Source organism: Pyrus communis, chromosome 3, assembly GCF_041283825.1.
Source record: "Pyrus communis isolate YQ-2024b chromosome 3, ASM4128382v1, whole genome shotgun sequence".
NCBI classification, from domain to species: domain Eukaryota; kingdom Viridiplantae; phylum Streptophyta; class Magnoliopsida; order Rosales; family Rosaceae; genus Pyrus; species Pyrus communis.
This window is the reverse complement of record NC_142567.1, coordinates 19,541,339-19,557,500: the sequence shown is the minus strand read 5'-3', so window position 1 is coordinate 19,557,500 and position 16,162 is coordinate 19,541,339. Positions and strand designations below refer to the sequence as shown.

General features: G+C 37.7%; 3 protein-coding genes across 7 annotated transcripts; all 3 read left to right on the top strand.

Annotated features, from left to right (window-relative positions):
- The first annotated feature begins 6,194 nt into the window (after positions 1 to 6,194).
- Positions 6,195 to 9,065, top strand: LOC137716286 (bifunctional protein FolD 2). Of its 5 annotated transcripts, none has more exons than XM_068455720.2 (5): positions 6,195 to 6,468; positions 6,589 to 6,905; positions 6,990 to 7,226; positions 7,311 to 7,478; positions 8,701 to 9,065. In XM_068455720.2, exons 1-5 carry the CDS (start codon positions 6,321 to 6,323, stop codon positions 8,869 to 8,871), a joined length of 1,041 nt encoding a protein of 346 aa, XP_068311821.1. In that variant the 5' UTR covers positions 6,195 to 6,320; the 3' UTR covers positions 8,872 to 9,065. The 5 variants fall into 5 exon arrangements, with proteins under 5 accessions (XP_068311821.1, XP_088547340.1, XP_068311822.1 ...); XM_088691214.1 differs by having other exon boundaries at positions 6,216 to 6,468; positions 6,592 to 6,905; positions 8,689 to 9,065; XM_068455721.2 differs by having other exon boundaries at positions 6,219 to 6,468; positions 6,592 to 6,905.
- Positions 9,066 to 10,740: 1,675 nt separating this feature from the next.
- On the top strand, positions 10,741 to 15,699 carry LOC137715538 (uncharacterized). The gene is made up of 3 exons (XM_068454887.2): positions 10,741 to 11,984; positions 12,307 to 12,513; positions 15,367 to 15,699. The coding sequence occupies exons 1-3, from the start codon at positions 11,475 to 11,477 to the stop codon at positions 15,508 to 15,510; spliced, it is 861 nt and encodes a 286-aa protein (XP_068310988.1). The 5' UTR covers positions 10,741 to 11,474; the 3' UTR covers positions 15,511 to 15,699.
- On the top strand, positions 12,520 to 15,241 carry LOC137715537 (Pentatricopeptide repeat (PPR) superfamily protein). Its single transcript, XM_068454886.2, has one exon. The coding sequence runs from the start codon at positions 12,616 to 12,618 to the stop codon at positions 14,164 to 14,166; it is 1,551 nt and encodes a 516-aa protein (XP_068310987.1). The 5' UTR covers positions 12,520 to 12,615; the 3' UTR covers positions 14,167 to 15,241.
- Positions 15,700 to 16,162: the final 463 nt, after the last annotated feature.

The following is a 16,162-nucleotide window of genomic DNA, read 5'->3' as shown; positions in this document are numbered from 1 at the left end:
ATCATTCTCCAGTGGTGGCCTATGTGCCTAGGCAAAGTCCTCGACCAAGGTTGAAATCAACTTCGATCACCATAATGTTTCTCCGCTCCAGCCTAGGTCGACTTTTCAGACCATTACTTGTTCATCATCGTTGAATTGAGTCCTATACAGAGGGACTTCAAAGCACAGTGGTCAAAGTACAATCACTATGCGTAGGGTTTTTTCCCGAAAATCCCAAACCAAACCAAAAAAAATCCCGATCCCATACCAAAAAATTATCAAACCGATAATACCGAAATTGTAATACCCCATATTTAAAAAAAAAAAAAAATTGATTACATATGTGTGTGTATGTGGGTAATTATTTTTATGTAATGATTTTATTAGATTTCTTTTATACAAGAACCTAGTCTTGATATGTAAACTAGTCTCAACGTAAGTTCATTTTACTACAAAATTATTTCCCCTAAAAAAAAAACAAAAAACTAGCTCGTATTATTTCATGTTCATATGTAATTATAGATATTTTTAGTTTGAATTGGAGAAGGGTGATTATATGGGATTGGCTTGATATTTTTACCAAATAAGGGTGAGTTGGCAAGTTTGTAATCAGTAGGAATTTAGGAGTTAATGATTGGTGATGATTCATCCCCTAAATTTGGAGTGGTGGGATTCTAGATCCCTTAGAGTTTGGACGTGGCCTTTATGTATTTGTCCACATGCATTGTAATGATTATAATCATGATTAATTACTAATTTTCCAATGATTGATGTCCAAGTGTTGCAAAAGAATTGAAACGTGTCCTTAAAGGCTTAATTGAGGATTCCATTTCTTTCTCTATAAAGGTAGAGGGAGGAAAGAACATGTGAGGAACAACACTACACCAACAACAACACAGCAGCAACAAGAAAGATATCTCCTTCTCAAAGTAGTGTCCCCACCATCTATTTTTTTACTTTATGTAAAGGCTCTAAGCAGAGGCATAATTATGTATTTGTAAATCCTCTATACATGGTGAAATAGAAATATAAACACCATCTCAATGGATGTAGCCCATTTGACGAACCACTTAAACCCTGTGTGCAATTGTGTTATTGCAAGCTTGTATTATCTGCCTCTATTCTCTCTCAGTAAGAACTATGAAAACACACCAGCAATCAACCAAAAATAGCTACTTCTGTGCAAGTAGATTAGACATGAATCACAAAGTAGAGGATAAAGAAAGCATTTGAAGGCAAAAGAACCAACACCAACGTATACCAAAACCATGAACCCACATATTGTCATAAAATGCTATCCTACACCATCAACACCATATTGCCAGTAAGAAGTTCGAAGAGTCGGGGATGCCAATCTACAGCGACAATGTTGCCTTGGCCAGTCAACCTCACCAATGGGAGTCATGGCGGACGACGACAATGTTGGGGTTAAGACTCATACAACCGAGCAAGCTACATTCCAACATAATTGCTCCATAAAACCCAAATGAGGTTATGCATCAATATCACCTAGAGAGATATGAAGTAAAATGGTAAAGTAATATTTTCTCAATCATATCATTGTGTGTTATCAATAGTTTATTATTGATAATATAATACAATTTTGGCTGCTAACTATTTTGATTAGTTTTTGCAGATTGTATGATTGTTATAGAGCATGCGATTATTGATATCAATATTACTTTGTATATACATAAGCATTCATGTAAAACAAGAAAAAGAGATGTGTTGTGTCAAGTGCTCACTTGTGTAATGTGTTTGACTTGTGAGGATATTCATGGGCTAAAGTTTGCCTTGAATATAGAATAATGAACCTTGTATATGTCAGGCGTCGGGGAAAGGCTTGAATATACAATTGGGCATCGAGTGAAGTGCCTATATAAGTGGAAACTGAGAATTTAATTCTAACAATTGGGCTTAAGGGATGAACGGGAGTTAACTCATATTCTAAGGTATTTGGAAGTAAGTAGTATAAGCATGGTATGAGACGTGTTGGCTTAGGTGCCTTAGTTATGTGTTAGCGGGATTAGAAAGGAGTGAGTACATTCATGTATCTCATTTGCATACATTTTATGCATTTGCAAGAATTGTCACATTTTAATTATTGTTTTGGTACATACCTATATCTTGAGCACTAATATGTGAACCAGTGATTATTATAAATTTTTATTCCGCTGCATTTCGATAAATTTTATGTACTAAATGATGTATTGTGTAATTAGTTCCAAATAATTTTATTTTAATTTTTCCACCATATCTTGGTTATATAATTTATTTCTATAGTTAAGATATGGCTCACACCCTAACTCGTGAATGATCCTTATTTGTGGGTTAGGTGTGACAGAAATTTTAGGGATCCATACCAAACCGATCCCAAACCTTTCGGTACGGAATTGGGATTACATATTCAATGGTTCAGGAATTCAAAACCGAACCAAGAATATATTTATTTATTTTGGTTGCATGCATGTTGAATGATGAATTTAAGTAGTTTGATAGTAGACTATATTAAAAATAGAAATATGAAATTAAGTTGTTCGGAATTTTGAAACGTCAATTTGACTTGGTATGAATGAATTGGTACTTCAATTGGTATGAAATTTTAAATTGGTATGAGGTAAAAAGCCTAAATTTCAATTGATACAACAAAATTTCAAGCCAAAAGCCCAAATTTTAGCCTAAAGCCCAAAAAACTCAAATTTTAGCCCAAAAGCCCAACACGCAAAATCCAGTCTCGATCCATCCTGGAATACTGAAATTTCAGTTCAGGATTGGTCTTTAAATTTATGTCCAAAAAATTTCGATTTGGGATTCGAAATCCCATTTTCAGTTTGGGATCCAATACCAAACCACCCCTAACTATGCGGAGGGACTTCAAAATGCACCTACTACATGTGACAAGCACATGTATACGCTGCGCCTTGAAGTGGGGACATTTGTAGACATCGAAATTTTAGTGAAATAAATATTCACCAACACATTAAAATTTTGACATGATAGGGCTTACATGGCATGCACTGTGTGTCTCACAAATCGTACACATAACACGTGACTCATCAAAACCAGATGAGTCACCAAGAATAATGACATGTGTTGACATTTGGTGGAAAGGAATTAAGGAATTATCTTTATTTGCTTAAATCAAGGATTATTTGATGAAGTTAAATCATGAACCAGGCCCAAATCAAGTCCTAGTTCTTTCTCCAATTAATGAAGTCCAAAATCTAGACCAAATCAAGCCTCAATCAAGACTTGCAGAGCCTATAAATACGAGGTTTCAAGACAAAGTAAAACCCAAAACACATCATCACAATCGAACGTTCAAACTCCCAAACACTCTACACACACAGAAGACTCAGAAAACTCTCTGCATTCTTTGACATACTTGTGAAGAACCATCAAGCACTACTACATGTGCCGGTTCCTCCATCGCCATAAGCAAAACTCTTGCGGCATTCATTGGTTCAAGAACAAGTCATTACGATACTTGGATTAATAACTCTACAAATACACATTGCAACCTCGAGATTGAATCAAAGGATCAATTTTGTAATCAGAAATTGTAACCCTAGATGTTATATAAATATAAAAAATTTACTTTGTACATGTATTCTTGTTTCATTTGTTGCAGAAAATTAGTGTTGACACCACTATCTCCTCTCTTTTTTTTTTCTTCACTTAAAACCGCCCGCTAGTTTGTGATTTTTTATTTTCAACGGAGATTTCTTTCCAAAGGACAAATTTTCAGATTTTTTTTTTTTAAAGAAAAAACAATTTTCAGGTTTTACTAGATATTATTGAACTACAAAGCTATTTGGCGACAATAACACATCAAACACCGAATATGACATGATCATTGAAAAAAATAAAAAAAAAACAAGAGAAATTTTGACTAAAAAAAGTTCGAAGAAAAAAAAACCAAAAGGAAGCCGCCGCAGCTGTTTCAATGTGGTTGAGATCGTTTGTAGTGTGACCAAGCCATGGGACTGTGTATAAAGCTTAGTTAGGTTAGTATGCGGGTTCGACTGTTGGAGTAAGATGGGTCGCTAGAGCGCGCGTGCATTGGGCTTTCTCCTCTCTCGGCACAGCTTGAGCCTGCTATTGTGTGGCGTGGGCCTAGGCTTAGCGCTGCTTTGTGTTGTGGGCTTGGGCGTGCCAGGCTGCAGCTGCTGATGTCTAGGCCTGGGCTGCTGTAGTTGTAACAAGCTGGGCTGCTTACACCTCTTGGGCTGTGATGGGCTCCCTTGTGGCATGGGCTGGCAGCTGCAAGGTGGTGCCTTCACCGTCGGCTTAGGTCTTGCCATAGGCTATTGCCGTAGTGGCTGCCATTGGCATAGCCACGATGGTGCCCCGTGGAGGTGTTACCGTTCCTCTTGTTGTCAAGTTCAGCCTCGTGGATCATCATGGTAAGGCTACATTGAGTCTTCCATCATTTCATCCAGATCTTTGAACATAGGAAGTTCCATTCGTCATGGTTTCCGAATTTCTAGTCATTATACTTTTCTTTTACGTTTATTCAAAGAACTTTATAAATAAAATAAAATTTAAAATAAAATAAAATAAAAATAAAATAAAATAAAATAAAAATCTAATAAGAACGTGGGAAAAATGTATGAATGAACGAGAAATGAGAAACTTTAAATGCAAGAGTCTTCTTCGAGCATGTGAATCAAACTCTCAATGAAAGCACCAATTTATGGATGCAAATTTCCGCTGTCTTTTCCTTTGACGAAAATGCACCTGCAAAATAGTAACACCTAAGATTAAGGCCAAAAACCTCACGCGCCCACGATGAATATGGGGGCTTTGGTTGAATAATCTTTGATGCCAGAGTTAGAATTATGAACATAATGTGTTTAGGCATTTGTGCGTAGCAAATGGCTTGGCTTTTTAGTTGGATAATAGGGCTATTTATAAGGGAGTGGCTAACCCTATTTGGATAATAGTGGCCGGGAATATATGTTGTAATTGGGTGAATAATTGCAAGATATTATGTGAAATAATATCTTGCAATTAACATGACAATTAATCCTTAATTAAATAGGAAATTTGGGAGTTACCTTTGGAATAAGGATTTGATGAGGAATGATGAGAGGGATTTGAAAAACATACCATTTTGATCACCTTTGACTCTTCCTTGATTAAGGCGTTATTGTCCGTTGCATGAGCGTAGGAATCCTAGTGTGCCTTGAGGGTAATTTTGTCATTTTGACCCAAAAGTCCACATGTCACCTCCATAATTTTCTTGATTATTTTTTGCTCCACAATGGGTACACTGAAGTTGATCAAATAAAAGTTCTTGCATGAAATAGTAAGTTACATGTTAAGCAAGTAACTCAATTGTTACACTAAGACAATTAATAATTAGACCTGAGACATCGTAATTGTCTTATCTTATGGAAAGGTCTTAAAGCATTTGATGACATAACATGTCACTTTATGAAAGGAAGTTTTATGAAATGAATTGTTATTATCACTCCAAAAATCTCATTTGGTACTCCATATTTTTTATAATTAGAAAGAAAAATACACTTGTGAGGAGTGTAGAATGAGATTTTTGGAGTGATAATAACAATTCCCTTGTAGAATTGTATTACAATTGCAGTTGTAAGGTTCTTTGAATATATTTACATTAATTTGTAAAACCTATACCAAATATTAAAAAAGAACAATGAATTGGATATACTAAAAGTTCAAGAATATAAATACAAAAAAAAAAACTTTTAATGAAAATTCTGAGATAAGTGATTCTAAAAATTTTAAAATTGCCAATTTCAACTAGATTAGAAATTTTTGGAATGGAAATTGGAACATTGTTCCCGATCCTATCCTTTTGAAGATCAACCCCATAATTGTCAAGGTACACGTAATATGACAGATTTATGAAAGGTCTGATTCAGCCTTAGTTATTAAAAAATAATCCATTTCGGTCTTGTCAAAACCAAAGCGAGAAAATACGGAAAAAAATCACTTTGTTTATAAAGCCTTCTGATATCTCCAACAATTTTTTTTTTTTTTAATAAGAAACTAACGAAAAGTTCAAAATTTTTTTTAATTTTAATGAAAAATGATAAATAAAGATGTAATAAATAATACCAAAAAAATATAAAAATATAATTTTTTGTTAAAAATAAATAACACTGAGAGTATTTCGTTATAACTTAATTTTTTATAAATTTCAACTAAAATGCAAAGCCACTTTAACACTACTGATTACGTAGTTTTCTTCCTCATTTGCAAAATGAATTTACGCTTTGGTTTTTCTTTCGCTGGACCATTGGATACCGAATAAAGCAGTAGAGAGCATAGTACGATAATCAAGGATAGAAGGTAGCGACGTTATGGTGGGCGTCTGCCACAGATTTCGTACCAAAGCCAGAGCCTTGTTTTCAGCGAAGCTGTCACCGTCATGTTCAAGCCCTCTCATTCTCCCTTCCGTCCGGAGACCCACCCAAACCGCCCACCGTCTCCTCTCCAGCGGCGTCCACCGTAAGTGCTTTTCCCCACCACACTTTTACATTTTCAGCACATTCCCAATCATGGGTCTCTCTCTTATTTCCTTTAGTTTAAACTGCCGATTGTAATTTGTATGCAACGCTGCAAACGCAGCAGGTACGAGAAGTGCTGAAATTATGAGCGGAAAGCCGATTGCAAAGGATATAAAATCAAAGGTAGCTTCTGAAATAAGTAGAATGAAAGCTGCCATTGGAAGCGTTCCTGGGTTGGCTGTGGTTTTGGCGGGCAACAGAGAGGACTCCCAAGCTTTTGTCAATACAAAGTTAAAGGCTTGTAATGAAGTTGGGATTGAAACTTCCATTGTGCAGTTGCCCCAAGATTGTTCTCAAAATCGGCTTATTGATGTAGTTTCGGGTTTTAACAAGAACCCGTCTGTGCACGGTATAATTGTTCAACTCCCTCTGCCACAGGTACCAAATTGTTTGAATTTGAAATTTATTTACAACTGTTGCTTTGTATTAAGTTTAGTGTTGTTAATTTGGTATTTGGTTCAGCATTTGGACGAGGAAAGGGTTATAAATTTCGTTAGTCCGGAAAAAGATGTGGATGGCTTTCATCCCCTTAATATGGGGAACCTTGCATTGCGGGGAAAGGAGCCGTTGTTCATTCCTTGTGCTCCTAAGGCTTGCATAGAGTTGTTGCTCCGGTATGGAGTTGAGATCGTTGGGAAGAATGCGGTGGTAATTGGGAGAAGCAAGATTGCGGGATTATCCACTTCATTGCTATTGCAGGTGATACAAAACTTTTGTTCTCTACTGTATAGAAATCGGAATGTTTGAATATTTGTTCAATGATGCTGCCTTAGTCCTTGACAGAGGCACCATGCAACTGTTTGTACTGTCCATTCATTCACTAACAACCCAGAACAAATTACTCGTCGAGCTGATATTGTTGTCTCAGATGTTGGCATTCCAAATATAGTCGGATGCGATTGGCTGATGCCAAGGGCAGTTGTAGTCGATATGGGGACAAATTCAGTAAAGGTGAATTCTCATGTTTTTATCTATGGTTGAATACATCAATGTACATTCATCTGTTTCTTCTAAAGAGAAATATCTATGTTTCCTGGCTTTAGGATTGTGTACAACGAAATTAGTAGTTCAATGTCCCCGCCTGCAACCCTAAAATGCATTTTTGATATAGGATTTCCATAACTTGGCCACTTTAGAGTTATTATGCAAACCATTCCGTATGATTTTCTAGCGAAACTAGATTTGTAGGATCACAAAAACTTGAATTTTGTGACTTTACTCTCTTTATTCATTTGTGATCACAAAGGAAGATTGAAGTGCTTAGGATCATACGAGTCCTGACCATAGAAAATCGTAAGGATATTTATAACATCCTTAGTATTTAACAGGCCTGATGGCGGATTAAATTTAAATACGTCGAGGGTAGAAATTAGTCCCTGAGGCAAGTTAAGGACAATGAGGGATCCTTGAACGCTACTGCACATCCTTACTAATAGTATAGTTTAAAAGGTTACTCATCCGCCTATTACAATGAAGTTTTCATGAAATTTCTGTTGCATTATGTCATTACTACTCGGATCTAGGACCATATATTTATTACTGGTATTATTGACCACACCATCACTAGTTAATGTATAGCTGAACATCGATTAATATGTAAGAGAAATGCTAGCAACCTTCTCACTTACCTTCTCTGCTTCTCATTTCAAACATCTCACTTCTTCTAATGTCAAACTAAAATTTTAATTATACACTATTTTTCTCCCTTAGTATAATTAACATTTTGGTTTGTCAACTAAAAAGTAATCAAATTTTTAGTTTTGCGTGCTTGTGGAATACACGCGGCATGAGTAGAAGGGTTGAGATGAAAAGGTAAGTGAGAAGGTTGAAATGAAAAAAGAAAAACCCTTTCCAGAAGCTCTGGACAAAGCTTCTAACTTAATGGAATTGGTCATTTAGGGGTTGTTCTTGGTCGATTGTAGAATTGCTTTTATCCTTGTTTTTTCAAGGAATTAATAGTGTTATTTCAGCGATGCCATTGTTTGCTTGTGGTTTAATTGTATCCTGGGTCTTTGCTTATGGTTTAAATAGGGCTTAACGGATCATCATGATTAGTTTGTTTTCTAAGAACTAGGGTATGTTGTTATCTAGGGTTTTAATCTATAGATAAGCTCATGATTTCTTATTTTTGCAGTAAATAAATTTTGATCAAAGATTACAGCATACTATGCAGGATCCTAGTAGCAGGCGAGGTTTCCGTATCACCGGAGATGTGTGCTATGAAGAGGCAGTTAAAGTGGTGTCGGCCATAACACCCGTGCCAGGAGGGGTCGGACCTGTTGTAATCTCAATGCTCCTCTCCAACATCCTTGACTCCGCAAAGCGAGCTTTTGGATTTACTTGATCCTTTAACCTACAAAGATCATGTCAACTATTTTGATACTGATTTGATAGTTTTATTTGCGAAAGATCATTTATGAACTTTTTACAACATTCCTAAACCTTGAACATCTCTCTGTATCGTTCCAATTTTATCGGATGTCCCCGGAAGGGACAACGTAAGACAAGTGAAAAGAAGCTCTGTCCTAGCAACCTAAATCCCCAGCAGATTTTGCCTCCTGAAAAGAAAATATAACTTGATCAAAATGCAGGATCGCTTATGGTTCGTGGAATGTATAGGGGCAAAGAAAGTATCATAATGCTTATTGGCATTTTTTGTTTACTTCTGAATGCCCATTTTTTATTGTTTAAAAAAAATTGTCAATTTGTTATTCTTTTTACAAGTGATTGAAGGAAGGAGTTGAACGCAAGATAAACAAACTAATTACCTTCATTCGGACTTGTCATTCACACAATGTGATTAGTCATAATAATTTGATTCGAACTTGTCATTCATAAAATCGAATTTAAAATTTCTCACTTATAAGTAAAAAGATCAATATCATTGAACTAAAGTGTTAAGCGGCAGTGCTCCTATCTTTCAAAAATGCTATTTCATTTCTAACTAGTGTGTGAATTCAATGCTATGTAGCGCTACAAATATTTTAGCCATTAAATTTATTTCCACAATTGGTATATTTTCTATATTCAGTCTCATTCATTTATTGTTTGTACCACTTGATGTTAGGTACCACTGGAGAAAAAGTTCTCTAACTGCCAAATTCATCAAATATTATGTTTTTTTTCCTACTTGAATGGATAAAAATAACCCAGTATTTGGTTTTTTTTATTTTTTTTTATTTTTTTTTAGGACATCGATATTTTTATTTTTACACTGTGGAGGGTTTGGCAAAGCCACACAATAAGCAGCCTAATTTGGTATCAAATTTTCCATCTACGAGATTCAAACCTAAAATCTCTCACTTCCAAGTGAAGAAAAATACAACCAGACCGTAATACTGAATGACAATATTTGGCATATTAAGTTGGCCAAATAGCACAATTTTTAGTAGAAATAATATTCGGGGAAGAAAAAGCTATAAAATCCAAAATACGGTATAATAACATGTATTGCGACGAAAGTGGTTGAAAATCATATCGAAAATCTAAAATGATAATAACAGGTGGAGGATAAAGTAAAAAAAAAAATATGTACATATTTGTGAATAGTAATCGTCTTTGCCCTTATCCTTCGTCTTCTCAAACAAGTGAACTTGCACAAAATCAATTGTTTTTTTTTTTTTTGAACAACTGATATTATCTACACGGGAGGGAGTGGGCTTAGCCGCACAATGAGCTAGCAATAATGTAGTTCAAATTCACCTTTGGTAAGAATCGAACCTAAGACCTCTCACTTACAAATGAAGAAGAATACCACTAGACCGTAGTACTAAATAGCAAATCAATTGCTCTTTTAAGTAATAACAATTTCCTTTGTCCTTGCCCTCGGGAGAGGATCCTCACTGGATCCTCCAATCACATCCATTCATCATACTTCGTGTTGTCAATTTTTGTCAGATACTGTTTATATTCAATTTTAAATAAAAAAATTTACAATGATTTATGACCGCACTATGTACGATGAATATATATGATTGGAGGATCCCTAGTATCCTTACAAAGATGATCTGACTGCATGCCCTCCCCTTTAAAGGGGTGGACTTGTTATTGGATAGCATCACTAAAAAGGAAATGGGAGGAATGTTCCCTTAACTATCTTCAAATTGTAGCTTTAGTCCCTAAACTAAAAAATCATTATATTTGGTCCTTGAACCTAATAAGACGTGGAGCGTTATTCCTTCGTTACCAATTCCGTTAAGTTTTGGTTAAAAGTGTTTACATGTTAGTTTCACCTGTATACCTTATCCACCAACACTCGCAGGCCACCCCTTCAACTGCAATCTTTGATACACACCCCGCCAAAGCTCCCACTTCCAACCCCCAAACGTTAATCCCCACTCCCCAGCCGACCCCAACCTGTAGCCCACGGAACTCAGACTTCACCCAACCCCGAACCCGCATCCCACAAAATTCTTGAATCTTACCTGTCGAGACAGCCTGGATGGATGTCATTGTGAATTCGTTTACAAAGGGAGACGTGTTCGAAATTTGGATTAGAAACTTTCTTTTGTTTTGGTTGTTTGGAGAGTGCTACAATGGTGTGGCTGGGGTTTGGAGGAGGCGAGGCAGAAGGGAAGACGGGAGAGAGTTAACTTTTTATATTTTTATATTTTTAGTATTTTTATTTTTTTCTTTCTCAATGTTTGTATTTATTTTTATTTTGAATTTTTAAGCCATTTGGCAATTAGTGAACAAAAATATGGAGCCCACAAAGACCACGTCATCAAATTAACGGAAAATCTTAGGATGTTAGTACGAAGGGACCAATGTTCTACATTTTGTTAAATTCAGGGATCAAATCTAATGAATTTTTGAGTTTAAAAGCCAAAACTACAATTCAATCGTAGTTCATGGACCATTCCTCCAATTTCCTCCATCACTCAAATAGAAGAACGGATAGCCAAAGCTAGTGAGTTACAATTGAGGATAGGGAAGAGAGGGAAGGGAATGGCTGCAACGACCCTTTTGAAAGGAAGCTGCACCAGCATCAGCATCAGCGTCCCTCGTCTCTTCACCTTTGCCCACGCGCACCGCCCTCTCAATCTCCACCAAATCAATTCCGCCGTCAATCAAAATTACTATCACATCCGCATTCGCCGCGGAAAACCCACACTATCACCACCACCAAGAATCGCTGCCTTGTGGTACTCATCTTCTCCCTTCTGCACCGCCGCCTCGGCCGACGACGCTTCTGCAACTGCCGCTACTGCTTCTTCTGAGGTAGTGAGGGATGCGGCTGTGGTCGACGAGGCGGCGCCGGTGAGCAAGTTTGCCGATGAACAGAAGAAGATAAAGGATGCTGCCGACGTGCTCGACATAAGGGTTGGCCGAGTTCTTAAGGCATGGAGGCATGAGGAGGCTGATTCTCTTTATGTGGAGGAAGTTGACGTCGGCGAGCCCGAACCCAGAACCATCTGCAGTGGCCTTGTCAAATATGTGCCTCTTGATCACCTTCAGGTACCTGAACTCTTAATTAGCAAGAAATTCCTTAGCTTGCAAATAACCCATATGGATTTCAAAACATAATGTGAATTTGGATATATGTATGTATATTTGGTTCTTGTTGGAGAAAGTCTCATGTCGAATGTATAACAAAATAATATACAATTTATATGTGGGAGGTTTACTACTAATCTGACCGAGGACTTCTGTGATAAAACTTCACACCTATTATATCGGTTATGTTGGCCTAAAAAGTTCATCGATTCTTATGTTACAGAAATGAGAATGATCAGATTGACAATTGTATGCAATGTGATTTTGTGTTTGTTGGATGCAGGATAGAAATGTAGTTGTGCTTGCTAATCTGAAGCCGAGGAACATGCGCGGTGTGAAGTCTAATGGAATGCTTATGGCAGCTTCGGATGCTTCCCATGAGAATGTTGAGCTTCTTGTGCCGCCTGAGGGTTCCCTCCCTGGCCAAAGAGTATGGTTTGGCTCTGAAAAGGATCATCAAAATCAGCCTCCTCCTGCCTCGCCTAACCAGGTACTCTCCGTGTCTAATCCTCAACTGTCGAATGTGTCATTTCCAAGCAAGCATGCTAGTATAATTCAAAAGCTAGTCGCACTCCATGAAAATTGCAAATCGATGTTTGAGCTCAAGCAAATACATGCTCTGCTCCTCACTTTAGGCCTCTCCCAACACCACTTGTTGACTTCCAAAATCCTCTCTTTCTCAGCGCTATCCAACTTGGGTAATATCGAATACTCATATCGAGTTTTCTCACAGCTCTCTCACCCAACAATTTTTTATTGGAACACAGTTATTAGAGGTTACTCCAACAGCAAAAACCCGAATCGCTCCCTATCAGTTTTCGTCGAAATGTTGCGTCATGGGGTCTCTCCGGATTATTTAACCTATCCTTTCCTTGTAAAAGCGTCAGCTCGTTTATTGAAGCGAGAACTGGGTATGGCTGTGCATGCCCATATTGCTAAAGATGGTTTCGAGTCTGATAGGTTCATAAGCAATTCCTTGATCCATATGTATGCTACTTGTCGAGATATCATGTATGCACGTAAGGTGTTTGATGGAATCCCTGTGAGAAACTCGGTTTCCTGGAATTCGATGTTGGATGGGTATGCAAAGTGTGGGGATGTGAATTCAGCACGGGAAGTATTTGAGTTGATGCCGGAGCATAATGTTGTGTCCTGGAGTTCTTTGATTGATGGGTATGTTAAGGCTGGGGAGTTTAGTGAGGCTTTGGCAGTATTTGAGAGAATGTGCGTTGTGGGGCCTAAAGCAAACGAGGTAACAATGGTGAGTGTTTTGAGCGCATGCACGCACCTAGGTGCGCTTGAACAAGGGAAGGTGATGCATTGTTATATGGCTGAGAATGAATTGCCATTAACTTTGGTGTTGCAAACATCACTTGTGGATATGTATGCAAAATGTGGGGCAATAGAGGAGGCTTTAGGTGTGTTTCGTGGGGGTTCACTGCATCAATCTGATGTGTTGATATGGAATGCAATGATTGGAGGACTTGCAATGCATGGGTTAGTCCAACAGGCACTCAAAATTTTTAGCGAAATGCAAATAATCGGGATTGCTCCAGATGAGATAACGTACTTGTGCTTGTTGAGTGCTTGTGCCCATGGGGGATTAGTGAAGGAAGCTTGGCATTTCTTTGAATGTATTGGTAAACATGGTATGACACCCAAGTGTGAGCATTATGCTTGCATGGTGGATGTTTTAGCACGTGGAGGCCAGGTAGTGGAGGCATACCAGTTTATATGTCAAATGTCCAAGGAGCCAACAGCTTCAATGTTGGGTGCTCTACTTAGCGGATGCATGAACCATGGAAAATTAGATCTAGCAGAAATTGTCGGAAAGAAGCTTATAGAGATACAGCCAGACCATGATGGTAGATATGTTGGTTTATCAAATGTTTATGCTGTTTTCAGACGCTGGGATGATGCAAGAAGCCTGCGAGAAGCCATGGAGAGGAGAGGGGTGAAGAAGTCCCCTGGTTTTAGTTTTGTGGAGATATTTGGAACCCTTCACAAATTTATAGCGCATGATAAATCATATCCTGAATCACAAGAAATTTATACGATGCTGAATTTTATTGTGAACCAGATTAAGTTTGATAAGGAGTACAGAAATCAAGATTATTTTTTTCATGCAACAGGAAACTTCTAAGTTCATGATTATTCGGTTATTGAATATGCCTGGTCCAAATGGTGGCAGATCTCATTAATTGGGGAACCCGAACCTGGGTGTTGAGCCCTATTCAGGAGTATGTTTCTCGGGCAAAGTCTGAGTATATGGACAGACAACACAAGGTCTAAGCTAGCTCAGGCTGGACAGATAACATAACCCTTGCAATCCTCACATCAATTGGACACGAGGTTCATATGAAATGTTTATACCCTTAACTTTGCCAGTTCCTCTGTAGAATCTTCCCCAACTCCATTCCTGCAAAAAATATCTATGGGAGAAAATTGAGACTACTCCTCCGTGTCCTATCAGCAAGGAGTATCTAGAGTCTTTCGAATATTCTTGTTACTCGGTCCTTGGACTCTGGGGGTTGGTTTGGGTTACCTTTTGGCACAAGGTGGATTAATGAACATTCTACCATAGATTACTGGCATTTCAGAATTTTTAGTTAAACGAATGTGCACGTGCATACAGTTTCCTGCAAGCAACAGAGTTAAATTGCTTACATCTTTTGGTATATCTGAAAACCAGATGTGAGTGTCTCTTTGAACATAACCTGCTGGACCCTGTGAGTTATTTACAATGTGTCCGCTGTTGTCATAAAGCATCCGAGTATGTCATGGCAAATTGTGAGCAAATGCAGTGACTTTGTTTCAACGTACTCTCAGGATTCTACCTTGCAGGAGCCTCTGAATGAATACGAGGTTGAAATCTACTCTGATGATCCATGGGAACCAGGAGGGATGATAGCAGGATCAAATGTTGACCAGTGGTTTTGAACGGCTACATCGTGGATAGTCAATAATTTTCTGTGCATCATTGGGTTGCTGCGCAAGGTAAACAGGTGATGTGCACAGAAAGTTGGGTTTAGCCGCCCGCGTTCTCGCTTGTTCTGATTTTGATAAGTCATGGCTAACTAGGGGTACCTTCTGAGACAATGCCATTGTGTTTACGGATTGGGGGTTCTCAGTTTCTTTCTAGTGTTTGGTGGTTGTTTGTCTCTTGCTGTCTGTATAACAGAATCTCCATTGGACCGACAAAAAAAAAAAAAAAAAATAGAAAACATATATATGCTTCAGGCCAGAGGCACTAGATTGTCATGGAAGAGTTGGGTCAAGTTTTGCCTCATCTATCATATACCTTTATTTTGCATTTATGGTTCTTGTTGATCACTTTCTGCAGATTCAAAAGAAAAAGATATGGGAATTGGTGCAACTTCATTTGAAGACTGACGATTCTTGTATTGCTTTACTTGGGGAGCAAGTAATGCGGACATCTGCAGGTCTGGTAACCTCAACATCTCTGAAAAACGCAAATATCTCCTAATTGGACCGGGAACTTCGTGTTATTATTCAGTCTCTCATGCATTCTCATCAACAATTTGTCCTTACTGCCATATGATGATTTCTTAACTGATTTGTAGAGAATTTGGTGTCAAATGGTTCTATAGTTTTTGACGATTTTTATGGTGTTAGTTGCTTTACATAATTTAATGAGAATGAGGTTGTGTTTTCACTCTTGATTCGATTTCTGAAGCTACGCCCTAGCTCCGAATGTTGAATGTTGCAACAGAATTCCTTTTTGGATTACTTATTGAAGTTCTAGGAAATCATGGATTGTTTACTTATTGAAGTTCTAGGAAATCGTGGATTGTTCTCTATTGAAATTGAATTGGTAAATCATGAGATTTTGTCTTCATGAATCAAGTTTTCTGTTCTATATCCTGTAGGAAATATGCACCGAAAAATTAATTTGGCGTTCACATTTAATGTTGTATGAATATTAGTAGCAGCATTTGGAATTTAGCACCCGTAGAGGAGAGCAAGTTACATGAAATGTGTTTACTGCCGTCATGGCGTTTCGGTCCAATATTGCAATGTCATGTGGAGAGAAACTTACACATGATATTGTATTATTGGTTTGGAACGCCACGGTGGTGATGAACTCGTTCTATGCAAGTCCTCCTGCAGAGAAGATA

Excerpts from the sequence above, each read along its gene's own strand:
- LOC137716286 (XM_088691213.1), top strand. The coding sequence starts at position 6,321 with ATGGTGGGCGTCTGCCACAGATTTCGTACCAAAGCCAGAGCCTTGTTT. Across the intron at positions 7,227-7,310 it reads CCACTTCATTGCTATTGCAG|AGGCACCATGCAACTGTTTG; the intron begins GTGATACAAAAC and ends AGTCCTTGACAG. Across the intron at positions 7,479-8,688 it reads TGGGGACAAATTCAGTAAAG|CATACTATGCAGGATCCTAG; the intron begins GTGAATTCTCAT and ends CAAAGATTACAG.
- LOC137715538 (XM_068454887.2), top strand. The coding sequence starts at position 11,475 with ATGGCTGCAACGACCCTTTTGAAAGGAAGCTGCACCAGCATCAGCATC. Across the intron at positions 11,985-12,306 it reads TGCCTCTTGATCACCTTCAG|GATAGAAATGTAGTTGTGCT; the intron begins GTACCTGAACTC and ends TGTTGGATGCAG. Across the intron at positions 12,514-15,366 it reads CTCCTGCCTCGCCTAACCAG|ATTCAAAAGAAAAAGATATG; the intron begins GTACTCTCCGTG and ends CACTTTCTGCAG.
- LOC137715537 (XM_068454886.2), top strand. The coding sequence starts at position 12,616 with ATGTTTGAGCTCAAGCAAATACATGCTCTGCTCCTCACTTTAGGCCTC.